Source organism: Camelus dromedarius, chromosome 12 (genome assembly GCF_036321535.1).
Source record: "Camelus dromedarius isolate mCamDro1 chromosome 12, mCamDro1.pat, whole genome shotgun sequence".
NCBI lineage: Eukaryota > Metazoa > Chordata > Mammalia > Artiodactyla > Camelidae > Camelus > Camelus dromedarius.
Genome location: NC_087447.1, coordinates 9,987,140 through 10,012,500, shown reverse-complemented (window position 1 = coordinate 10,012,500; position 25,361 = coordinate 9,987,140). Strand labels below are relative to the sequence as shown.

At 49.0% G+C, this 25,361-nt stretch overlaps 2 protein-coding genes and 1 long non-coding RNA gene across 5 annotated transcripts in view; 1 reads left to right on the top strand and 2 right to left on the bottom strand.

The window, feature by feature from the left end:
* The window catches only part of PRPF19 (pre-mRNA processing factor 19), a 9,631-nt gene extending 1,947 nt beyond the window's left edge, over positions 1 to 7,684 (bottom strand). The window contains exons 1-15 of the mRNA XM_010986992.3: positions 7,448 to 7,684; positions 5,600 to 5,749; positions 5,351 to 5,427; positions 4,467 to 4,608; positions 4,310 to 4,383; positions 4,131 to 4,193; positions 3,215 to 3,256; positions 3,013 to 3,087; positions 2,610 to 2,685; positions 2,344 to 2,453; positions 1,771 to 1,926; positions 1,474 to 1,543; positions 1,155 to 1,240; positions 739 to 909; positions 506 to 611 (exon numbers count right to left, since the gene is read on the bottom strand). Coding sequence (XP_010985294.1) covers positions 506 to 611; positions 739 to 909; positions 1,155 to 1,240; positions 1,474 to 1,543; positions 1,771 to 1,926; positions 2,344 to 2,453; positions 2,610 to 2,685; positions 3,013 to 3,087; positions 3,215 to 3,256; positions 4,131 to 4,193; positions 4,310 to 4,383; positions 4,467 to 4,608; positions 5,351 to 5,427; positions 5,600 to 5,749; positions 7,448 to 7,466 — 1,417 coding nt within the window. The 5' untranslated portion in view covers positions 7,467 to 7,684. The remainder of the gene's footprint in view (positions 1 to 505; positions 612 to 738; positions 910 to 1,154; positions 1,241 to 1,473; positions 1,544 to 1,770; positions 1,927 to 2,343; positions 2,454 to 2,609; positions 2,686 to 3,012; positions 3,088 to 3,214; positions 3,257 to 4,130; positions 4,194 to 4,309; positions 4,384 to 4,466; positions 4,609 to 5,350; positions 5,428 to 5,599; positions 5,750 to 7,447) is intronic.
* Positions 7,685 to 7,881: 197 nt separating this feature from the next.
* On the bottom strand, positions 7,882 to 18,958 carry LOC135322643 (uncharacterized). Its single transcript, XR_010383331.1, has 4 exons — positions 18,922 to 18,958; positions 14,984 to 15,042; positions 9,779 to 9,837; positions 7,882 to 9,252 (listed from the first exon to the last, which is right to left on the bottom strand). It is a non-coding gene; the product is annotated as an uncharacterized LOC135322643 (long non-coding RNA).
* On the top strand, positions 16,703 to 23,657 carry TMEM109 (transmembrane protein 109). Of its 3 annotated transcripts, none has more exons than XM_031459519.2 (4): positions 16,703 to 16,850; positions 21,353 to 21,597; positions 22,508 to 22,610; positions 23,068 to 23,657. In XM_031459519.2, exons 2-4 carry the CDS (start codon positions 21,361 to 21,363, stop codon positions 23,457 to 23,459), a joined length of 732 nt encoding a protein of 243 aa, XP_031315379.1. In that variant the 5' UTR covers positions 16,703 to 16,850; positions 21,353 to 21,360; the 3' UTR covers positions 23,460 to 23,657. The 3 variants fall into 3 exon arrangements, with proteins under 3 accessions (XP_031315379.1, XP_010985293.1, XP_031315380.1); XM_010986991.3 differs by having other exon boundaries at positions 16,722 to 16,879; XM_031459520.2 differs by lacking the exon at positions 16,703 to 16,850 and adding an exon at positions 17,614 to 20,721.
* The last annotated feature ends 1,704 nt before the right edge of the window (positions 23,658 to 25,361 follow it).

Genomic DNA, 25,361 nt, shown 5'->3' with positions numbered 1-25,361 from the left:
TGTAAAATAATGGCATACTCGCATGTAACTTACACACATTCTCCCATACACTTTAAGTTACCCCTAGATAACTTACAAAATCTTACAGAATGTAAATTCTATGTAGAGTTGTAAATACAATGTAAACGTTATATAAATAGTTGCCAGTGTGCGGCCAATTCATGGTTTGCTTTTCTGGATTTTTTTCTCCCCCAGATATTTTTGATCCACAGTTGGTTGAGTCTGTTGGGGACCGACTGTACTATCATCATTCTCCAGAGAGTTAAGTAACTTGCCCAGTGTCATAGAGCTTCAAGTGGTAAAGCTTGTATTCAAAGTCAGGCAGTCAGATCCTTGACATCACCCTGAGTTCATCTTCTTAGCCACTAAACTCTGCCACCTCAGGTAGTGATTAAAAGCTGCAAATTTGCACCTACCCCTAGAAATTCCTAACCCAGTGAGATTCTCCCACTTTCCTCTGGGCCAGGGCACCTGGAGACCTCAGGATCCCAGGGCCAGCCTCTACCTGTAAAGTGAAGAATCTCCGTCCACTGTTTGCAGATGTAGATCTGGACGTCTGTGCCCCCAAGGGCCAGGTAAGTACCGCTCTGGTCAAAGATCAGTGACTTCACCTGCCAGAGTCAGGAGAGGGCACATGAGAGCAGAGACTAGGGGTGCTGGGCAGTTTAGAGTAATTCCATGAATAGACAAATGAGGAGGAGAGGCAATCGAGAGAGATGGGGGGAGGGAGGGGCGCACCTCAAAGTTGTTATCCAGCTGCAATGTCTTAAAGTTCTTAAGTTTGCGCAGATCCCAGAGCTTGACAGAGGAGTCGTCGGCCGCTGTAGCCAGGTAGTAGCCATTCTCGGAGAAGGCAATGCTGGTGATGGGGCCCGAGTGGCCAGGGAAGTTGGCCACATTGGTGCGCTCCTACAGTGGGGGGCGGGGAGTCAAATGTCACCCACTGGTCATGAGGAAGGACAACCAGCAGGAATAGCAGGGATGGACAGCCCAGCCCAGGGCCCCCAGAACACACCTATCACCATGTCACACACACATGGCCACCGTCTCTTCACTCTTGGGATACCCCGGGGCCCGGTGCCACAAGCACTTAGCCACATGGCAGTCACAAGAGTGCCCGCTCTGGGTCACAGATGGAGGCTGCCAAGTCCTACCTTCAAGTCCCAGATCTTGATCTGAGAGTCCATAGTTCCTGTTCCGAAAATGAGTCCATCGGGGTGGAACTGCGCACAGGTGAGAGCTGTGGAGTAGAGGGGTGGACACGTGGTCAGAGCCCACAGGGGAAGACTGAGCTCAGCCAAGGCAGGCTCCTTCTCCTCGCACTGCTCACCGTGCCCAGCACAGGGCCTGGCTCTCAGCAGGTGCTGGCAGCAAGTGCATTTTTAGAAGAACAAATGAGCCAACGACTAAATAAAACATAAAAATTAACGATATGCGGCAAATGAAGAGCCCAGTGCCTGGGAGGCAACTTACAGCAGCCAGAGGTCTCATCGGTCACCTTGGTGAGCACACGCCCTGTCTGGATGTCAGAGAAGGCCCAGTACTGAAAAGACAGAGACAACAGAGCCAGTAAGACAGTGGGCCCCAGGTTCTGGCAGCCCCGCAGGAAGGCAGGCCCCGGTTAGGCAGACCCCGCTAGGCTAGCCTTTCTTGGCAGAGGAAACACTCTCCCCCAGATTCTGGGGAACCAGCTGGGTCTGGTAAGATGTTCCCTCCTCCCAATGTCTGAGCTTCCCCGGGGCCTCTTCAGGGCCCCGGCTGGGACCACACCTGGTCATCAGAGGAGCTCAGGAGATAGTCACCAGTGGCGTGGAGGCTGAGGCCGGTCACCGCACTCTCATGGGCCCGAACAACCTGTACACAAGAGGCATTCGGGACCGACCAAATCCTGATAGTGGCATCTGGGGAGGCAGAAAACACCAGCTCCTAAAAGAAAAGCAAAGATGCAGGTTATCAGAGCCAAAGAACCATCCTACAAAAGGGGACTAGGGACAACTGCTCCTCTTCTCAGTCCCACCCTGCCTGGAACCACCCATCCACTCAAAAATGCCTAAGAGGATAAATGCTATCAGAATGAGAAATCAAACAGCATTTGGCCAAGAAGAGGCCCCGCCATCTAGTGGTAAAAAGGATAACTGCAGCAGAGGGAAACATCCCAAGCGGTTTCCAGGACCAGAGAAAAAGGTGGCTAGCGCAATTGAGAAACTAGAGAGTCAGTGCGGTTTCTCAGGCCCACATAACTTCACCAAGGAGACAGGAGGGGTGGGAGACTGGTTCTGGGACCCTAAACCACTGCTACAGGGCTCAGGAATGAGGGGCTGAGGGTACGAGGAGACCCCTTACCTGCGAAGGGTGAAACACCACACTGGTGACTTTCTTGGTATGGCCTTTGAGGGTGGCCAGGATTTGCTCAGAACTCTTGTCAAAGACAACAACATTTTTATCCGCCCCACCTGGAGAGAACCAAAGTGAGATCCAAAAATAAGTCAGGCCCCCCAGGTCCCTCTGCTGGAGAAGATCCTTTTGTTTCCAGGCTCACAGAGGACAGGAGCATGCACTTTCCTCGCTGCCCTCCCTGCCCCGGCCTGCAGGGCCAAGCCGGCTCTCACCAGTGAGGATCTTGTTGGTGTCAGATGGGCAGAGGTCCAGGGCGAGGATCCCGGGAATGCTGGCACTGTGCAAGCCCTGTGCAGAGAGTGCCACGTTAAATCCTGTCACGGCTGAATCAAGGCCACCACAAAGCCACATGAACCCCCCAGCCCTGGCCTCGGCAAACAAGGGTGACTTCTGTTCCGCATCCGCTGCGCTTGGCTTTCTGCCTGGATGCAGTAACCCCCTCACTGCACTATCAGGAAAGCCAGAGCTGGGCAGGAAGAGAAGCCCTGACAAGTCAGCAGCCAAGGCTAGAAACGGGGCCAGAGGCCCTGGACGGCACCCCGTGCTGGCCCCCTCCACCACAGAAACAGCCGGGGAGGGCCCTGTCTCCAAGTCAGCGGGGGCCCGGCCACTCACCACATGAGATGCCACCTGACGGTATTTGCTGAGCTCTTCTGGCTTCACCAGCTCCTCAGGCACCGTCTTCCCTCTCTGAGAAAAAGAAAGAGACCCCCATGAAAAGGGGCAGTGAGTGCAGGGTTCAGCCATCTCCCTTCCTCCTAAGGGGCTGACCACCTCCCCCAGGCCCACTCTCGCCCCCGGCTCTAGGAGGACTCACCTTCTTACGCTCCGTGGTGAGCACAGTGGCCTTGTCTTGCAGCTGAGGAAAGAGCCGGGAACAGGCTCAATGTCAGACAAATTATTTTGCCAGGAAAACAGCCCGGGGGCTGCCGGTCACACTCTGCTCTCACAAGCATCACCAAGGACTCATCACCTGCCAGGCGCTGTGCTCAAGGCTAATGTGCGTATCTCGCTTTACTTTCACTCCAACCTTATGAGGTGGGTGTTGATGACCTCATTTCAGGGGAGGAAACTGAGAAGTGAAGTCACTCGCCCAAGGTCACAGAGGAGATAAATGGCAGCGCTCCCAGACCGTGGCCGCGCCGCTGAGATCCCAGATGCGTGCGGACGACCTCAACTGCTCGGAAGAGACACAAACTAGCCATTCCCACTAAGGAGGATGCTGTGACTACAACAGAGCGCCAGCCCTGGGCTCAGGGGCCAGCTCCACCTCCTGTGAGCTGGGCCTCTGAGTCTGAGTCTCAGGTTCTTTACAGATTCTTCATCTGTAAAATGTGAACAATGACTCCTGCCCTGTCTCCCTCAGCAGAAAAACCATGAAAACGTGTAACAAAACGTTCTAGTGTCTGCAAAGAACCCTCATGAGAGCTGCAAGTTGTTGCACTTCACAGAATTAAAATCCTTAAAATCCCCACAAGTTTATAAAGTAGGTACTATTATCCTCACTCTACAAGCCAGGGAATTAAGACACAGGATTGGCTGAGCCCACCCAAGGTCATAAAGCTCAGCAGTGGTGACATGAGAACACAAACCCAGGCAGTCTGGTCCAAGTCTGTGCTCTGCACCACGGCTCCACCTCCAAGTGGATACGACCAGCATTCCTACTGGACTCAAGGCAGGTAGTGAAAGGGGAGGGCCCATCAGCCCTCCAGCCGAGTGAGAGAGCGACGTACCTTCTGAATAATCTCGGGGGTCATTCCCACGAGCTCGCCCAAATCCATTGGCTCGCCTGCACCCTGAAGGGAAGGAAGGGGAAGGTGAGAGGAGCACAGAATGCCGGAGACTCTCACAGAAGGGCAACAGGCGCCTCCTCACACAAACGGGCGGCTGGCAGGGCCAGGGGGACACTCACCACAACGCTCGGCTGGGAGCTTGGCACAGCCTGGGGCACGATGAGACCAGCCTGTGGTTTCAGGGTCGCCAGAGCTGCACGAGAAAGGGACATTAGAAACGGGGTGCTGTAAAACAGGCCCAGCCCGGAGTGAGGGATGGCAGGGGAGAGGCTGGACCTTCTCGAGCAGCAGTGACTTCCTTGGTGAGACGGGCAATGACCCGGCAGGCGGCATCGTGCTGGTACAGGGCATGGGACAGCTCCTGGCGAGTGGTCTGCAGCTGCTGGCGCAGGGTGAAGCTGTGGAGCATGACTGCATCCTGGGAGAGGGAGACACTGCTGTGAGGGCCGGGAGGAGGAGGGAGCACCCAGCAAGAGAGTCAGCCCTTGATAAGAGGAGGCTGCCTCCCATCCCATGGCCTAGACCAGTATCCATGACCCGGGATGCAATACAGACACTCCCGGGCTCCCAGCCGGCACCAAACACTGGGCACACAGACGAGAGTGGGAGCCAGCTCCTTCCCTTCCCCATCCTCTCGAATTTGCCAGTGAATCTCAGGAGTTATGCGGTCACCTCACCAAAAGGGAATACAAATGCTACTGTTGCTGTTCACTGGTGGCCCTGGATGTGTCAGGCACTGGCCAGCCAGGCCCCGGATGTACTCATCCCTTCACATTTCAGAGCACCCACTAGGCATGGGCACTGCTCTCGATGCTGGGGCTGTACCGATGAGTAACACAAGGCCCTGACCCCATGAAGCTTATACTCTAATCTTACTCAAATTCTCCCCAAACCCTGATTGACAGGCACTAACGTGTGTCCTCCAGTTGGGAAAATCAAGACTCAGATGCAAGCACCCTGCCCAGGGTGACATGGCAAGCGGGCATCGGAGCTAAGTGTGCAACCGGGATCTGTGTGGCTTCAACCACCAGGCTCCTCTTCTGCCCTCACCCACCCCGCAGAACAGAAAACAATGCTCCATCCTTCTCAACCCCACATCCTGGTCCAATGACCCACTCTTTTCAAGTGGGGAAAACACCACTTCTCTTCCAGGGACTCACCCACTCATCCTGCAAGGCTTTTAGGATGGCTGGGATGCTGGTGGCTGAGGGAGGCTTGGGCCGGATTGGGTGAGCAACTGCCAAGAGAGGGAAAGTGGGTCTGAAAAACCATAACCTGGGGTGTGCTACCCCTCCCCACTCTTCCCCTCCACCTGCACTAACAGACCACCGCCTCCTCCCCTGGTGCACTGGCCCCCCTCTCCGGCTCTGAGCTAGGAGCGCCTCAGACTGCAGCCAGCCAGTGGGCACCTTTGATGTCAATGAGCTGCTCCTCGGACAGAGGCTGGTTGTTGATGGGGTCTGTGCCGTTCTCTGCAATGTACTTCTCAATGAGCCGCCGCTCATAGACATGATTAGAGACTGGGGACACACATGGGTGCTCTGGCACTTCATTGGAGACTGCGGAGAAAAGGCAGGCAGTCAGCTTGGCGGGTGAAAGGGACCTTGGGCCAAGGAGATGTTTCCCTGCCTACTGGCCTCAACAAGACCACGCGTCCCTACACTAACAGGAATCAAGACATGACACTAAGCCAGTTTTGGACTGTACCCAGAACGTTGTCCAGCAACCTAACTAGCTTCTCCATCAGTCTCCCATCAGTCCATCAACAAATAATTATTGCACAACTACCATCCACCGGGCGCTTGAGAGCGGTCAGTAATCCTTGCCCATCTCATTTCTGAATGAAGGTGCTTAGGCACCCATTATACTGGACGACAGGGAGATACACACGAAGCCACTCAAATCTCGGGCTAGAGCCTAGATGGATTCTCAGACCAAGAAATTACAAAGCAATATAACAAATGCTGTAATAACAAAAAGCATTTACACAGTGTTTACTAGATGCCAAGCACGACTATAAACACTTCCGCAGATTAACTCATCCTCACAACCACCCTCAACAGAGCTATCGTTTATACCCCTTGAGGACAGGGATTATAGCTGGTCTCTGACTTCCAGAACAATGCAGATGCCCAGCAGGCAGTCAGTAAACATCTAACAGATGAGCGAATGAGAGGAAGGATGGTGCTGGGGAACACGTAAAAGGGGTTCCTCAAGACTGAAAGGAAACAGTAAATGTGAAAATACTCTGCACATTGTAATTTCTTTAAATGTGAAAAGTTCTTTTTTCTAGCCACGTTCTCTTCCCTCCTTCTTCTCTTTGTTTGGATTTATGGAGAGGTTCTCAGAAGACTAAAGGGCTTGAGAGTTAGGAAGCAAGGAGAGAAAAAGCTGAGAAATTAATAACCTGATGAACAATGAGAATGGAAAACATCTCCATGCCTCAATGAAACACCAAAAGGAAAGACAGTACAAGGCATTTGAAAAAAGCATGGATTCAGGGTCAGAGAACCTGGCTCCATCACCCAGCTTCGCCAGTTAATTAGCTATTCTGTTTGACAAAAGCCACATTTTCCTTGGGCATTACATCCTTATCTGTAAAATCGGACCTTTATTTCTGCTTTGGAGCATTCTTGTGAGGATATAATGAGATCACAGACTTGCAAGTGCACTGTAAACCAATAAAAGCTTTATAAATGTGCGCTGTTTTTACTAGTCCTACAGCGTGAGGCTGGGAGCCAGAGACCTGGCTTTCAGCCCTGTCACTGCCTCCAACTCACTGTGTGACCTTCGCAAATTACAGAAGCTCTGCCGACCCGAGCAGGGCCTCAGACAACATCCAGTGCCAAGGCCTTCATTTTGCAGATGGGTAAACAGAGGCCCGCATCCTCCTGCCAGATCACAAAGCCAACTGGGGGAGGATCCTGCACAAGCCTTCGGGCTTCCCGATTCCTACACCAGAGCTGTTTCCCCTGCATCAGCTCTCTCTATGCAGGCCTCAGTTCCACTGCGCAAAAGAGATGGATGGCCTCAGTGCCTGCGACAATACGTTTGAGGCTTTAGGTAAACTATGAAGCGCTGCGCAAATGCACCCCACGCTTGAGGAGGAAGACCCCCGGGCTGACAGGCAGCCCCCCTGCCTCCCAGGAGCCCTGTTTTCACCTCCGCCCCCACCCTTGCGCCGCAGCGGCTCGTAGATCCTCCTGCTCGGCTCTCCGGCCTCCTGCGACCCGCGATCGGCCTTAGCCCATACTCACTAGAGCAGATCAGGGACATGGCGCCGTCGCTACGCTCCGAGGCGTCTCACACCGAGCTCCGGGATCGGCTTCTCAGCCCCCTCGGGCCACTTCCGGTTCCTCGCTGCTTCCGGGACGCTCCGCGGCGAGCGGGGAGCGACCCCGCCGAGCGAAGCCCGCCTAGCGCTTCACGTGGAACCACGGCTGGTCGCGCGCCTCAGCCTCCAGCACTTAACGGAAACTGCCCTTTCCCAGAATGCAACCGTGCAGGAAAGGGAGCGCCAGGTCATACTCGGCTATTTCCGGGCCCACTCGGTTCCTTCCGTAACGCGCCCCTGGAGGAGGAGAGGAGGCCCGAAACTACATTTCCCATGATGCAGTGGGCCTTTTTAAAAAGCCAATCAATTCGGCAACACACTTGAGAACAGAGCTTGTTGGGGCCGTGGGATCGTAGTCTTCCAAACTTTGGCGTGCGAGAATCTCTTAAAATGCATCTTCCTGGGGTCTGCTTAAGAGAGCCTGCGTTTTCAGTGCGTGCCCCACGTGATTCCCGGGCAAGCGTTTCTCGGACTACCCTTAGAAAGACCCAGTGAAGAAGCCGTGGATGCAGATGGGTGAAGAAAACTAACGCTGGCCAAGCAACTGTTCTGGTCCTACCTTTTCTACCAATTTGCTCTGTGATTTTGGCCGAGTCATCAACTTCTCTTCGGCCACACTGGCATTTCAGGTCCTCAAACTTACCCTCTCTGGCTGGTTCCAGTGCTTTTGCCTGGAATACTTTCGTCAACTCGGACTGTCCCTCCTTCCCTTCCCGCCTATCCCCTCCAAAGGAAACTTCAGTCTCACCTTAAATGGTACTTCCTCTGGAGTCTTGTTCTTGACTTCTGAATTTTAGTCCGCACAGCACTCTGTAATTCTCCTCTGAACCATTCTGAATAACTATAATCATTTAATTATGTACAAGTAAATGTTTGATGTCTGGATACTCCGCTAGACTGTAAACTCCGAGATGACAGGGATCATCATTGTTGTGGTCACTGTTGCTTCGCAGAGTCTAACGCAGTGCCTGACACATAGCGGGAAAGTCATAACTATTGGTTGAACGACAGACTGCCTGCCAGGCCAGGCAGCTTAAGTACTTGGATGTGGTAGGAAATAAAGTGGAACCATTTAGATGGGACCTTGAACCAGAGTTGGTTAGACTTGACTGGGCTAGCAGTGGAACAGCAGTTCAGCTGTGAAGTGATAACCATGTTTCTAGAAGATTCCTCTGGAAGACATTTACTGAATGGGTTGGGAGGGGACAGACTGGAGGGAGAGGGACACAAAAATTTATTTATTGGACAAATCTTTGTTGAGTGCCCACTGTGGCCAGTCAGGAGGCACTGTACTTGGCATTGGGGATAGGACTCTGAGTGAAACAGAGTTGTCCCTATGTGGGGGAGCTTATGGCTGTGATGGAAGAATGGAGGAAAGGGGGAGTCTCTTCAAGGCTTTTGAGTTTTAAAAGCCAGCTCTTCAGGGAATAGAAAGGATTCAGGGCAATTGATTTTGGAGTAAATATTACAGGTGAGAACTTGATCTCAGATTACTCACCACTCCTCCCAATCTCAGCCTCCCCACAGAGGAGATAAAGATTATCTAAGGCTGGGAAGGGACACGTTGGGGAAGGGATATATACATGCATAGCTGTCAGTGGGTCCTTGAGACAGGAACTCTATGTCCTGCTTCCCCAGGCCAGGGCTGCTGTTACTTGGGAAGCAAGGCAACATATTGGGCAAATAATCCAGAAGAAGCTCCATTTCCCATATAGATTTAGTTGCAACCTATGTGGACAAGAGACAGACAATTAAGAAGGACAATGCAGCTCAAAGAGGTTTAGATGAATTCTTCTCGTTCCCCCCTCCAACTCTATGTTAATTTTCCAAAAGGTGTGTACAACCTGAGAAACAAGGATAGAAAGAACCCTGAACTGTCTGAGGATGTTTCTACCACTCAGCTGGAAGAGAGTTGAAAAGAAATTAACTTGTCATAGGAAAAAAAAAAAAAGAAAAGTTACATTTCTTGCATGGGAAAGTCCACGACATGAGGTTGGTAGTTCTACAAATAAGAAACGATCTCACAAGCACATGTGAGGTTCCAACTGTGCAACTGTTAGAAAGGCTGGAAGGTGAGGCCCAGGATGCTGCTAGAGCCCGTTCTGGAAGAAAGAGACCCTTAGCCAAGGCAGGAAGTGATAAGGGGCCAGAGGAAGATGGGTATGTCTGGGAAACATCTGAAGGAAAGAAACAACTTGACATGATGGCAGACTGGTGGCTACTCATGTGTAGTCTGTGTGAAACAAGGACTCACCATATGGTCCTCCAAGGATGAAGTCATTAGCCACTACAGTCGCTGCCCTACAGCACACCCTGAAAAGAATTCAGAATGAAGAACGGGATGAGCCACTCTGTGCTTTGGCAAAACAGGTCCTTACATAGTTAGATATAACAGGAAAAAAATTTAATGAACCCCAACTTTCCACTGAGACGTATGCTGGATCGCTGATGCTTCTTAGCCAAAATCACAGGTACACTGGCCTCTCCCCAAACCTCTTCTGAGCAGTTTCTCAGACTATCTGAGAGGCTGTCTCCTGGGCTAGAGTCCTCAGTAAGACACTGCATAAAACTCAACTCATAACTCTTATGTTGTGCACTTTTTTTCAATTGACAGTTTTGGTGACCATGAAAGGACCCAGAGCAACCTCTCTCCTTTGCCTGAACTCTAATAGGATCCAGAACCATGGTACCAGCAAGGGCCCCTTGTGCCTGTCTGCCTCCTTGGTGTGCCCAGATGAATTTAGGTGAGTCACTCCTGGTCTTGCTCTAGCATCTTGGTTGACAATCCTGAGTTTTATTCAGAGATTGTTAAACTCCTCACTATGAGGAGCAAGTTACCCTTGAACTTAGGATTCAAGAACAGGTGCCTTTATTTCCCAGTTGACAGACACTGGGAAGATTTTGCTCAGTTGAAAGACAGTGAGGAGATTGGGACTGGGTGATTAGGGAGGAGGCTGACCTGATATCTTTCCTCAAATCGGCTTCACAGACTTTAACAGAATTTGTTAAAGAATTTATTTCACAAAAATAACTAAATTTCCTTGACAATTGCATTGTAATCACGTCTTTAACCATGCCTTTTAAAGTCTTTTTTCATTTATAGACAGCTAGTGTTTTGCTCTGATGCTTTTTGAAAAGTACAGGTTTCTGATAAGTTTCAGATTATACTTCTAAACTGGGTAAGAAATTAAAGAATTCTGTTGGAAAAACTGATGTCTTTATAAAACTAACAGAGTATCAATATCAACAAGTATAACTTTTTATCTGAAATGTTTTTGGCTTTTAATCTTCGTTTTCCAGATATAAGGAAACCTTTTCCCTTAAGCTGTGACTTACAGCAATTTGGTAAATTATACCTTTGTAAGCAGAATTGAAATGTTTATCTTTTCTCTCTACCTGATACCTTCAGAATTTGTAAACTCTTTGTGAGTATTCTTAGTCTCACGGCAATATAGTTATTCGTGTAAGTTCAGTAAGAAACTGTTCCCCTTGAGCCCTCCTACACTGTTAGTGGGAATATAGTTTGGTGCAGCCATTATGGAAAACAGTATGGAGATTCCTCAAAAGACTAAAAATGGAGTTACCATATGATCCAGCAATCCCACTCCTGGGCATATATCAGGAGGAAACTCTAATTCGAAAAGATACATGTACGCCAATGTTCATGGCAGCACTATATACAATAGCCAAGTCATGGAACCAACCTAAATGTCCATCAACAGATGACTGGATAAAGAAGTTGTGGTACATTTATACAATAGAATACTACTCAGCCATAAGAAAAGAATAAAATAATGCCATTTGCAGCAACATGGATGGATCTGGAGATTGTCATTCTAAGTGAAGTAGGCCAGAAAGAGAAAGTAAAATATCATATGATATCACTCATACGTGGAATCTAAAAAAAGAAAAAAGAAGACTAATGAACTCATCTACAAAACAGAAACAGACTCACAGACATAGTAAACAATCTTATGGTTACCAGGGGAAAGGAGGGTGGGAAGGGATAAATTTAGGAGTTGGAGATTTGCAAATATTAACTACTATATATAAAATAGATTTAAAAAAATTTCTTCTGTATAGCACAGGGAACTGTATTCAATATCTTGTAATGACCTTTAATGAAAAAAAGTATGGAAATGAATATATGTATATATATGTATGACTGGGACATTATATTGTACACCAGAAATTGATACCTTGTAACCAACTATACTTCAATTTTAAAAAGACAAAAAAACAAATAAACAAAAAGAATCTGTTCCCCTTATAACAGCGTACAATTGGGAATAGTAGTTATACTATCAAGGCTTTGACTGGAATGTCGTATTTGACAGAGACATACACAGACTCAGATATGGCCAGACAGCTTTAAGGAACTAAGACTGACTTTATGGAGCTATAAGCCCCTTGAAAAAATAGTCTGATACCTTGTATACAGGGTTCCCAGCAGCCTTAACAGATGAATAAAGAAAGCCACCTCCTAAAGGACCTAAACAGACATTTCTCCAGTGAAGATATACAGATGGCCAATAGGCACATGAAAAGGTGCTCAGTATCACTAATTATCAGAGAAATGCAAACCTAAACTGCAATGAGGTATCATCTCACACCAGTCAGAATGGCCATCATTTAACAGTCCACAAGTGACAAACGCTGGAGAGAGTGTGGAGAAAAGGAAAGCCTCCTACACTGTTGGTGAGATTGTAAATTAGTGCTGCCACTATGGAAAACAGTATGGAGATTCCTTAAAAAACTAAAAATAGTTTTAGTTACTGAATGAGAAAACTAATTCAAAAAGATACAGACACCCCAATGTTCATAGCAGCACTATTTACAGTAACCAAATCATGGAAATAACCTAAATGTCCATCAATAGATGACTGGATAAAGAAGATGTGGTCTATATATACAATGAAATATTACTCAGCCATAAAAAAGAATGAAATAATGCCAATTGCAGCAACTTAGATGGTCCTAGAGATTATCATATTAAGTGAGGTAAGTCAGACAGAGAAAGACAAATAGCATTTGATGTCATTTATTTGTGGAATCTAAAAAAAAAAAAGGCACAAATGAACTTATTTACAAAACAGGAACAGACTCACAGACATAGAAAACAAACTTAGGGTTACCAAAGGGGAAAGGGGGACGAAGGGATAAATTAGGAGTTTGGAATGAACTACTATATATAAAATTGATAAACAGCAAGTTCCAACTGTGTAGAACAGGGAACTATATTAAATTGCTTGTAATAACCTATAATGAGAAAGAATATGAAAAAGAATATATATGTATGTATAACTGAATTATTATGCTGTACACCAGAAACTAAGACAACATTGTAAATCCACTATACTTCAATTTAAAAAAAAAAGAAAAGAAAGCCACTTCCTGGCAGATGCAAAAACCTCAAGATATTTTCGACTTCAAGAAGAGAGTAATTCATCCAAATTTATAGGTATTCAAGACAGAATCTGATGGCAAATCCTTGGCATGCATTTCCTGGCCTTGAGAGGACTTTTAAAGTTCAGTTTGAGAATTCTTATGAAAAGTCCCAGCAAAGTCAATTTAAAAGAGCGTATATGATCTATTACACTTATATGAATAATGAAGCCAAGTTTATTGAAACCAGACTTATTCTGCAAACAAATTAGTCTTAATTTTGGCTATATTTGGTAGAGATGAGGGTGGTTTTGGAGAGAAGAATTAGGTTTCAGTAATACACCTTTGTGGATATTAAGTTCTAGTGTTGTTAATTATCTTTGAGTTTTGGTATTTACTGCCTAAGACTCACTTCCTAGATGGTCCCTTTTACTATGTTGCATTATTGTAAAGCTTAATTGAATTATTAAAAGGACATTCTAAGCTAGTTTCTGAAGCTTATCATAGTAATCTGTCTTGGGATAAAGATCAGATGCCCCATGACCTGCAACCAGGGGATTACGCATACTGGAAAAGACATCATTTAAAGGACTCTCTCCAACCTAAATCAAAGGATACTTATCAGGTACTCTTAACTAGATCCTGTGAAGTGAAACTGAAGGGAACTCTGACTCTTGGATTCATATCTCCCACTTTAAAAGGCCCTCCTGTACCAAACTGGTCTATGGAGAGGACTGCTGACCTAAAATCACCTTAAAACAACACTCAGAGGAGAAACTACAACTGCACCAGGATGAGGAGAAGGTGACATCAAAAAAAATTTAAAATAAAAGAATAAATTTAAAAAATTTGTTAAGGGGAGGGTAATAGCTCAGTGGTAGAGCACATGCTTAGCATGCATGAGGTCCTGGGTTCAAACCCCAGTACCTCCACCGGAAAAAAAAAAAAAAGAAAGAAAGAAAGAAGAAGATGACATCAGAAGTAGACAGCTATCCCAAGATACTGGGCCTGACCTGTGTGATTATTTATAATGTTTTCTTGATTTCAATTGCAAGTACAAATCCTGTGCAGTTTAAAAGTCAATCCAATTGTCAAGTTATGGTCAATTAGTCATGCCCAGTATTTCTGGTTTACCTTGGTGGATTTCTCCACTCCAAGACTTTGATTGGGTAGCCCTTAGGAAATTTATTCTAGAAGAAAGAAGTTATATAGTTCTGTTCAGGCCATTACTGAAATTACTAAATGGGACCCCCCCCCTCACTTGGCTAATCAATCATACCTGCTCTGACTCTGGTCATAAATAAAAATTTTCTTTAAAGTTTACTCCATCAGAACAATGAGCTAAATTTCAGTCAAAAACCATAACTTCTTGCTTATTCGGCGAGATCCTCCCTCAGTTATGGATGGTTATATATGGTTAACACCAGGCTATGGTCATTTTAGTTTAAAGGCCCCATTATGTTGGGAATAATTAAATTATACTAGGAATAATCAGCCTAATTACATTAGGAAATTGGGCTGAGTGTCTTATGAATAATGCCAATATATCATTACCCTTAAAGACAGCAATTGACTAGGTCAGATGACTGGGGATATATTGGGCTGCACCAAATGGAAGTTCTTGGTTTAACTTCTTCCTTATGACCTTATTCATGCTTCTAGGTGTCTTACTGGCATTCTGCCTCTTCTATGACATTGTCATTTCTTTCATTACCCAGCATGTCACTGAGCCTCTGACAAAAATAATGTTGACTAAACAACTTGAAACCATTGATCAAATATATAATTCTATATAAGATTAAAATGATTGTAATAGTGTAATTCTAGACATGGGAGGAAGCAACAAGAGGGAATCATTTCCTGGACCAGCAAGATAGGTGGTCCAGAGACTTTTATGGCTACCTAACAGGAAGTCCAGCAATAGCGCACTGAGTGGCATATCAACGAAATCCTCACCTGACCTAGGAATAAGCCTTACTAGCACCATGTGACAAACTACTTACAAAAGGCCTCCCAAACCTTGGTCAAATTTATGACCACAAGGGGGCAGTGTAAAACAAGGAATGTCACTCACCATCCAGTTCCACAAGTCAATAAATCAAGCCACTGGCAGCTGCTGATATGCAATATACCCTGAAAGGAATTCAGAATGAACAGGATAAATCACTCTGTGCTTTGGGAAAACGGGTAAAACGAGCCCTTAGATAATTATATATAACAGGAAACATTTTTATGAACACTGATTCTTTCATCTTCCCATACTTAGAAAAGCACTAGGATCATTAACTGAGATATCTGTTCCTCTTGACTAGCAGTAACCTTCTTCTGAGATGTATGCTGGATTGCTGATACTTCTTAGCCAAAATCACGGATATACCGGCCTCTCCCCCTACCTCTTCTGAGTAGTCCCTCAGAGCTATCTAAGAGGCTGTCTCTGGACTATAGTTCTCAGTAAGACACTGCACAAAACTCAATTCACAGCTCTTACGTAGTGTGTTTTTCTTTCAGTCAACATCTTGGAAGAAGGCAGAATTAGAAAACTGATAACAGCAGGGAGAAAAAAAAGGAGTTCTGTTTTACAGTTTTGAGTTTCAGAAACTGTTTTAACATCAAGAGGGAGCTTGCTTATGGTACCCAATGGGATAAAGCATTTGGACAGCAACCATGTTTTTAAAATAAATGTTCACTCTCCTCTCGTCATTGAATCTCTTGTTGTGCAGTGGAGTGGTATTTTTAGGACCTTCTAATACTTCATAGAGTCAAACAATAAAATTCAGTCTAGCAAATTTCCAAGATCTTATTGGCTATAAAAGATTCATCAATCAGGCAGCATCCCATCTCCAAAGGGCTACAGTAGGGAAAGGCTTTTAAGGCAGGACATGGGACTGAGAAACAGAAAAAAAAGATTATTTCGGGCACAGGTAATCTATCTATGGGGAACATAAGGGGTCAGTGTATCAGATTATGTCATCTTCCTTTGGGGGCTAGAGAGAGCCCATATGACAGGTTGCCTCATTGGTGCTGACCAAAAAATCTCCTGACTGACTGGTTAAGTCTACATTTCTAGGGGAGACTGAAACTTCATTTAGGTTAGGTATTAAGCCCGGGTTTGAGGGCTTGTCCTAGCATAATTAACCCCATTTCAAACCTATGGTTTTCTTTTTAACAACATTGAAGTTGAAACAAGAATATCCAGAGAGCTGAAGCGATTTGCCTAGAATCACAAAGCAGGCAAAAAAAAAATCACTTCATTCCAAATCTGTTGTTCAAATGTCCTTCATAACGCCGCCTTTTTGCTACAAATGGGCTCTGGGAGTTGGTACCTTTATTTCTCTAAAACTGAGAGAACATTTGGGAGCCATCTGCAGGGTTTGAATGTAGAAATGCCCTCAGAGGGAGAGGATGCATTTTCTCACTTTTGCGCCTCTTACTGCTTTTCTAACAACCTTTCCCTTTGTGCCTTTTTAGCGCGAAAAGTTTCTCAGAACAGGTGCATTCAGGAGCCTCTCCCTTAGAACTACATTTCCCACAATGCCTCAGGAGAGACCACATAGCTGAGAACTACATTGCCCGAAATGCCAAGGGTTTTTTTTTTTTTAGAGGCAGATAAGCTTCCCCTCTGAATTCAAAGATCCAGTTTACCCACTCTATAGCCCAGATATAGTCACTTCTTTCCTTTTTCCTGCCAGAAAATTCCGTTCCCAGCTCGAACTTCGACCCCATTCTCTGGATGGGAACGCATGGGGCAAAACATAGTCCTAGAATAGGGCGCATGCGCTGACCGGCACCGGGCTTGGGCCCGAAGGGAGGCAGGCAGGTCCCCGGGCTCATCCCGCCTTGCGCGTGCGCAGACGATACACCAACGCCCCAGTGTGGAGGCGCGGGTTTAGTGGCGCGTTTTAGTGAAGTCGCACGTGAAGGGCAGCGGGGGCCGTAGCCCGGTGAGTGCGAGCCGAGACCAGGACTCGAGGTCAGCATGCGGGACCGGGAGGTGACAGCCGCTGCAGGCGGGAGCAGGGCGGAACCGGGAGGCCTGGCGAGCAGCAGTGGGGAGGGGTCCGACGTCGCGCGGTGGGGGAAACCAACTGGGGAAACCAACTGGGGATCCGACTCACCGTTGCTAAGCAACAGGGGGCGTCGTTACTAGGTAACACGGGAGGCACGCGTTTCCGGGGAGAAGAGCGTTCCGATAGCTGCTCCGAGGTCCGGCCGAGACCTGGCGGCTGTCAGGCTGGGGGGCGAGGCTAGTGCTGAGCCCCTCACCCCTGACTCTTGCCTACGGCCTAGCATCCCACGGCCTCGCTCCGAGCCCTTTGGGATACTCCCAACCCCCGGGCCGCAGCGCGTCCCTTGCCGGCGACGCCACAAAGCAGGGCTTGGCAGGGGACACGCTGTTCGAAATAGCACATACATGCCACTGACACCCTGTCTCAGAGAGACTGGGTCCTGGAGAGGGCGCGGTGCGCCTGGGAAGCTGCCCCTTTGCCTGTCGCCCTGCCCCCAAACAGTTGCCGGGCAGCAGCTGTCCGGGGCTTAGCGGGGGCTGCCCTCACCTGCCAGGACGCTGACTTCATTCTCAGTGGCAGCTTCGCCCGGTCTAGGAGCTTCCTTTCAACTCAGCTGTGCTTTTCGGTGGCCGCTACATATTTGGATCAACTTAAAAATAGCCTCCTCTCCGCATCTCTCCATGGCTCTGCATTGCTACCGTCACCGCTTCTTGGCGGGCTTCTAATACTCACTTATTAGTCATTGTTCTGTGCTAGGCGCTGGGCTTCCAAGAAAAGTTAGCTGTGAAGTCTGAAGGGGAGGAGGTACTCAAAGTAATGGCGGAAGCAGGCATATAAACTGCTAAATTATGCGACAGTGTAATAAGAGATATCTTGGCAATTTGTGTACTGCAATGCTTCTGTAGATGTTTACAGAGTTCTTGCAGAAACATGTTAACTCCTTGCAATAACTCTTAACCTCGCTTGACCCCGTTTTACATTCGAGGAGACGAAAACTCAGGTTAAGTAATAGGCATAAGGTAGTGCTTGTAGTGTGTGACAGAGATGAGCCTGGGACAGAAGGAAGTCTAGCGTCCTTTGTGCACTGCTACACTTTGGGGGTTTTGCCTACAGTAGACTTCCGTGCTGCTGATCATTTGTGGCAGTTGTCTGGTTATGCATCAGAAATCTCTGAGGAGCTCTAGAAACCAAAGCCTGAACCCATCTATGGGAGAGTATGAGTAAGGCAGCCCCGCAAGGAGGCAGACACCTTTGCTTGAAAAGACTCTACGGGCTGAGAACCGGTGCTCCCTAGGGACAGCTCCAGCAATGATGGAGAAATCAGGGCCGGCAGAGGGCACTAAGTCAGCTGCCCCTCCTGCCATGTAGTGATTCATAGTGTGGAAGGAAGCTAATGGGAGGAAGAAGACTTGGCAGGGGATGTGTGGACCGCCACACCCTGCCTGCCCTCAGCAAACCACAGCTAAACATATGCTGCCTTCTCATACCGTAGTTCAGTGAAGCAGTTTCCTCAGCTCAGCAGGGTTCTCCTGGCCCTGCCTGAGCCATATTGCAGCTGTCTGAACAGAAGTGGCAGGTCTAGTCCCATATTTTTGCTGGCCTCATACGTCTTGGTGCAAACCCATGACGTGTAAGCCCAGCAGGTGTTTCATCCTCTGGGGTGTGATCCCGTTGCAGGGTCTAGGTGTTCTCTCACTTTGAGTTGGTTGACTTGGAGCAGGACTTTAAGCACCTTGAGGACAGGGACCATATCTTACTAAGGCAGTGTGAGGATGTGGAACGAACCACAGGGTAAGGTTTAGATCCTGGCTTCTGGAGTCAAGTCCCAGTTCTGCTGTGTGAACCTAAACAAGTCACTTGATCTCTGAGCCATAGTTTTCTGAGCAATATGTGTAGAGTAGCAGGACCTTATAAGATTGTTATAAGAGTTAAATGCAGTGGTGAGATAACAAGCACTTAATTATAAAACAACACACACTATACATACCACACACACTATACATACCACACACACAGTTTATCATGGTTGTGTGCCTCCTGTTTGGCTGCGGTCTAGCATTACAGGAGATGAAGATGGTTAAGACATACTTCTGCTCAGAGCTCAAGACTGCTTCAGCTCTTGACTGCCATGGCTTCTCTTTATTCCAAGTATTTGATTGGGCCAAAGTGAGGAGGCATCATGGCCATGGGTCAGATTCTTGCTGAAGAAGAAAGGAGAAGGAATGCTGTGAACGCAGTCTGAAGAAGGGGACCAGACAGCTATCTGCACTCTTACATGCAAATGGCCCACTCCAGACTCCTGTTCGATTTGGTTTCTGGTACCCTTCAGAAGGTCAGCTGGCGGGGCAATGCCAGCCTCATCGTGGAGTTTATTTCATGGTCCTCCAGCTCCTTTCAGCTGGAACATAGGGACGCCTGAAAGTTGAGGATGGCACAGAACCCAGGAGGCTGCCATGGAGGGAGCAGCTCACATCATCCTGACCTTCTAGAACTGAGGAGATGACATCTGATCCCTCCTGGTGGAGGCCCTTGGATATAGAATCCAACCCAGGATAGCAGCCCTGTTCTTTCAGTCCGCAGTCATGACCCAGATAGACCAGGAACTGACCTGAGTGATCCTCATCTCCGACCACTGGTGGCAGGGACCGTCTGTTTCCTGATTTGTGCCAAGAAGAATAGAAGGCTTCCCCGTTTGAGGTTGTTGTATATGAACTGCATGTTTGGCAGCCCTGCTTGATCCTCCAGGTCTCAGGAGGGACTTACAGCAGCTGTTTCTGGGCCAAAAGTTGCCCTGAAAGTGATATTTTTATAACCTCTTCTTGGACCCTCCTCCTTCCCACTAAACAAGAATGAGAATATCTTCTCTTCCATCTCGTCCATCCTGACAGCTCCAGATTTCTGGCCAACTCCCTGAGTGCCCTGGTAACTGCACAAACTTCGAAAACCTGGTTGCTTCTGCCTCGGGGGCATGGCCTAGCCTCTGCTCATCAGGGCTGAATCATGGAAACTCCCTGGAGCCACAGGTTCATTTCTGAGCCTGGAAGAGAACAGGGGATTTGCTGGTAGGGTTTGACTTTTCTCAAGCATGGTGGCAAGTAGAAGTTGGAACTGAAAACGTTTTTCTTGGCTGCATCCACACATATTTCAATGAGTTGGTACTTGTTGGGTCTTAACCTGCCTATAGCATCACGTTACAGACGAGATCAGAGCACAAAATACAAAGTGGCTAAGTGAATTGTCACCAGTAATTCATAGAGTTGACTGGTAGATGCCAAGACTATTTTACTACTTTGGCTCATGAATAAGCCTATTGTTTGACTTTCCAAATCACTTCTGAGACTTAAGTTGGAGAGGATACAGCACGGTGGTGTGTGTGAGGGGATCTGATGTCAGATGCCCCTGGATTCAAATCCTGGCTTCCCCACTAACTACTTATCCTTCCTCGGTTTCTTCATCAGTGAAGAGGGGGATAATAACAGTACCTACCTGCTGGGTTGTTGTTGGATTAAATGTAATTGGTGGTGCATGGTTAACTTTTTATTAATCATAATATCTTGACTTCGGAGTTGTGCTTTCACTCTGCCTACGTTGGGGGCTGGGGAGTTGAGGTCATTCTGTGTCAGGGGGGTTCAACTTTGCCCAGTGGAATCCCTTGGGGAGCCTTTGCAGATCTAGGATCAGGCCACACCAGACGGTGACATCAGAACCTCTGGGCTTGGGACAGAGGCCTCAGTACTTGGTGTAGCTTCCAGGTGATTCCAGTGAGCAACTGCAGTTGACACCCGCTGTGTTACCTTCACCACCGGTGAGTGTGCGATTTGGAAGCAGAACCTTAGGTTCAAATCCTGGCCTTTCTACTTAGCCCAGCAACCTTGGGCAAATGCTTAACTCCTAAGTCTCAGCTTCTTCTCCTCTGTATCGGTAGTGGCAGGAGGCTAACACCCACCTCACATGAGAGCAGATGGCCTGTGTGCAGTATGTTCTTATTTGAGCATGTAACTGATCACTTTTCCTTATGTCATTTATTTGTGTGCTGTTTTTCAATTTTTTGAAAAAATCAGCTTTATCTTCAGTAGTCTGTAATCTCCTTGGGAACAGAACCTTATGGTCTTTTTTTTTTTTTAATGCCCAAAGCACCTAAGATGCAGAGATAGGCCTTCAGAGTTTAGAACTGGAATAAGCCTTAGAGAGATCTTGTCATCCACTTAAGGCCCGGAATGATACTTGCTGGTTAATTAATATGCAGGTGGTAAAGAATGTGAAAGAGGAACCTGTGAATCAGATCGTTGTGCCCAGCTTAAGTCGAAAGTCCCAGTTCTGCCTTTCTCAGCGAACAGGGTGGGGTGGAGGAGGGAGATGGGGCATGTCATGCCTGGGACAGTGGGTGTCTCTGCTCATTCGGGCTCTCTGCTCACCCTGAGCTTCTCTCCCGGCAGACCCAGCCATGGCAGGCACAGGGAGCAGTTTGCCATGGGGCAAGCATCTGTTCAAAGTCATCCTGGTGGTCCTCGTGGCCTTCCTCCTCCTCCACTCAGCATCATCCCAGTCCCATCGAGACTTTGTGTCATCAGACCAGCAGAAGAGGGAGGTCCCAGTTGATCTCCTGAGCCAGATAGGTCTATCTGTGCGGGGAACACTGGATGCCTGGATTGGCCCAGAAACCACCCACCTGATTTCTGAGGTAAGGAAGGCATTCCCTGCCGTGATTCCATGAACTGAGGAAAGAGGAGATGTCCATGGCCACTGTCTTGGCTCCACATCCTCTGTGTGTCGTAATCCCTGGGGCAGAGAGCCCCAGATTCCACAGGATGAAGCCAGACAGTTCCTGCCTTTTGCACTCCCTTTGTTTGATTCCTACCCAACGGCCTTTAGCTCCACCCCCAGTTTTCCCTTTTTCCTGCCCTTCCCTGCCAGAAAGGCTAGGAAATGAGCCATCTTTATAAACCTGTGTCACGGGTGACTGCAGAGTGTGACTTTGGTCTAAATCTGACCCGAAATCTAAAATTGGCAAACTGGCAAGACCTGAGTCCATTCCTTCACCTGGAGAGGTCGGGGTGGGGATGACACAGGGCCTTAAGGCCGGGCTGTCTCTTCCACCTAATGGATCCCAAGCTTGTCGCATACCTTTGATAGGTCGTACTAAACAAGTCACTTGTAAAATCTGTAATACAGAAGAGCTGATTGTCTCCTTTTCCATGGAAAGATCCTAGCCCTTTACAGGTCTTACTTCACACACCTTCATGATTCCCTGGGAGAGTCGGAGTGCCCCAGTTTTATGGGGTGACTACTCCAGGGACTTGATGAGCACCCCCATGCCCATGTTCCCCTGCAACTACCACCGCAGTATTCCTGCCAATCAGTTGAATTAGGGCCCAGATGTCCTGGGTTCCATTTCAGAAAGGAGAAATGGCCTGGTGTCCAAGCCTGTGCACTAGAAAGTGGCTGTGGAAGGGACCCCTCAGTCAGGCCCAGGCAGGCAAACCTCTGGCAAGAGGCGGGGTGGGGGAGATGTTCGTGGGAGGTGCTGGTGAGGCTCGAAGGAGGGGTGATCATGACTTCTGGACTCATCTCCTGCCTGGCTCTTCCTGCAGACCTTGGCCCAGGTGATGTGGGCCGTCTCATCCGCCATCTCTGTGGCCTTCTTCGCTCTGTCTGGGATCGCCGCACAGCTGCTGAGTGCCTTGGGGCTCGAAGGTGAGTGGCAGAGAACTGGTTAGGTCAGCTGGAGCTCAGCCTGTCTCTTCTTGTTTAGGGGAGTTTATCTTTTCAGGGTCTAGACTTTTTCCCCAGGAACACCTCCCGGGTTCCCCCAGAGGCCAGCATAAGAGCAGGCTAATATTGTCACCACCTGCCGGGTCATTGTTTGCTTCACGCCAGGTGAAGCATGATGCTCAGACATAGCACCTCATCTGTCACCCACAGCCCAGAGAATTACTCCCATTTCATAGATGCAACAGGCTTGACCAAGAGAAGTAACGTCCTCCCAGCCAGCGGGAACTGGAGCTGAGGTCCAAGCTCATGTCTCTGACCCTATGAAAGAGGATTTTCCCTTTGCAGAGGGGTTTAGCTCCTCCCCTTTTTGGGGTTCTTGACCACCCCCCTCCCCTCACCACTCCAGGCTGGCTGATTCTGTGACTCTCTCCCCTTCCAGGAGATCACCTCACCCAGGGCCTGAAGCTCAGCCCGGGCCAGGTCCAGACCTTCCTGCTGTGGGGAGCAGGGGCCCTGGTGGCCTATTGGCTGCTGTCCCTGCTCCTCGGCTTGGTCTTGGCCTTGCTGGGGCGAATCCTGTGGGGCCTGAAGCTGGTCCTCTTCCTGGCTGCCTTTGTGGCCCTGGTGAGGTCGGTACCCGACCCGTCCACCCGGGCCTTGCTCCTCCTGGCCTTGCTCACCCTCTACGCCCTGCTGAGCCGCCTCACTGGCACCCGGGCCTCGGGCGCCCAGCTGGAGGCCAAGGTGCGGGGGCTGGAGCGCCAGGTGGAGGAGCTGCGCTGGCGGCAGAGGCGAGTGGCCAAAGGGCCCCGAAGTGTGGAGGAGGAGTGAGGAGGACGCTGGACACCGCCACCTTCATCGTACCAAAGAGCTGAGCTGCTTCTGGGTTTCACAGCCCTCCTCCAGCCCCCTGCCCCTCCCTTGCCCTGTCTCTGAACCTTCCGAACCTTGATCTGGGCACCACACCCCTTAGCCGAGAGAGAGGAAGACCATTCTGCTGGTCCTCAGGGGCCCTGTCTTCTGAGGTTCTCTGCCTGGGGTTGGTTCTCTTAACCCTCTCTCTGCTCCCAGCCTGTCTTAGCCAGGGCCGGTTGGGGGGCCTCCTTGCCAGCTTCTGCACCTGCTCTCAGCGAACATCACTGCTGTTGGCCTCCCGTGACTCAGTTACCACCTTGCCTTCCTCCTGATGCCCTGGCGCTCCTGTCCTTCTCGGGCTCTTCCTTTGCTAAGTCCCCAGCTTCCTTCCCATTTGTCTTCTTCCAGCTCAGTCTTCCAGCCAGACCACGGTCCCTCAAGGCATGCTCCTGTTCCTTCATTGCCCTGTGTGGGGAAGAAGCGGGGCAGATGGGGCTTGAGGGGAAGGGAAATGGGGGAGTTCCCCTGAGGGGCTGGGGCTGGGATGTACATGAGTCTGTTACAAGTGCCTTAATCCGAGCCAGTGGGGCCTTTTGCCTGCCCGCTGCCGTACTGTATGTAGGAAGGTGCACTGTGGCTGCTTTGTGTCCAGAGGAGAGTGGTTCCTCTCAGAATCTTGATTCCCCTTCAGCCAAAGCAAAAGATGACTGCTTCATAGGCTTGTGCCTGCAAGTAGGACCCTGCAGTGGCCACCAGATCCCCTGTGGGGACTTCAGAGACCCTGAAGGAGGAAAGAGGGGTCATCTCCTTGTCTGTACCATGCCAGGCGGCTCTCCATCTCTCTCTCTCCATCACTGCCACCAAGGAGTTGCTGATCAGCGGCCGCCAGCAGCCTGGGAGGAACACAGAACAAACAGTAGAGATGCCCCCACAACCCCTTTCCCGTGTCATGCTCTGGGGGAGCCGGGGGAGCCGAGCCCTCCCCACGGGGCTCTCCTCTGGTGGAGGTGGGCATCCTCCTCTGCCAGACCCAGCACATGATGTGAAGAGTAAAGACATGCCCAGGTCTGTTGAGGTTTGATGTGGAATCACAGCTGCAGTGATATATATTTTTATCAGCGCTTGGTTGGTTTTAAATAAAGTGCACGCTATTTTATTATCTTGTTCTGGATAAAACGTATTTACTCAGTCTGGCTGGCTTTGATTGTTCCCTCTCCAGCTAAACCTGTTTCCGTGGAGCTGCTCCATTCTGCTCCCTGCAGGAGCAGTGGGAAGCTTGTGGAAAGGGAGGGAGCACAGAAGAAGGCTGGTACCAGGTACCCTTCCCTCCAAGAGTGTGAGGAATGAGGAGGGCATGCCCCTGTTACCAAACTTCCAGGAACTGACCAGCTCTGTTGGAATCGTGTGCCTGTGGGGGGAGGTGGAGGGAAGTACCCCTTCCACCCCTGTGTGCAGGAGCCATGAAGGCTGGCCCCCAGCCAGAGAGAGGCCTGCCTGCCCTCCCTGCTTCCCCATCAGACAGGAGTTTCTACACCATGGTTCTCAAGCCAGCCTACAGATAGGAGCAGTCTTTTTGTGGAGTGGCCCAAGCGTGGTTTTCCTTGTTAAGCAGCACCAGGAGAGGCTAATGTGCAGCCAGATGCCCCACTCAGCGCCTCTCCCAACACTGCCTGGCGGGCAAGGCTGGGACCTAGGAGGCAGGCCTTTGGTCAGGAGCAGAAACCAGCCCTCACCCTTTCTAGACCCACATGCTTCTCCCAGGAAGGGGGCTGGACACGAAACTCCCGCTGCTGCACCTGGAGTCCTTCCTCTTTCAGGGCAGGCCTAGACAGTTGTCACCTGGCTCTACTGGCCCCCTTTCATCCCCTTTCCACCTCT

Bases quoted from the DNA above. Each gene is read 5' to 3' on its own strand.
- TMEM109 (XM_031459519.2), top strand. From the start codon at position 21,361: ATGGCAGGCACAGGGAGCAGTTTGCCATGGGGCAAGCATCTGTTCAAA. The intron at 21,598-22,507 runs GTAAGGAAGGCA...CTCTTCCTGCAG, and splicing joins CCACCCACCTGATTTCTGAG to ACCTTGGCCCAGGTGATGTG. The intron at 22,611-23,067 runs GTGAGTGGCAGA...CTCCCCTTCCAG, and splicing joins GAGTGCCTTGGGGCTCGAAG to GAGATCACCTCACCCAGGGC.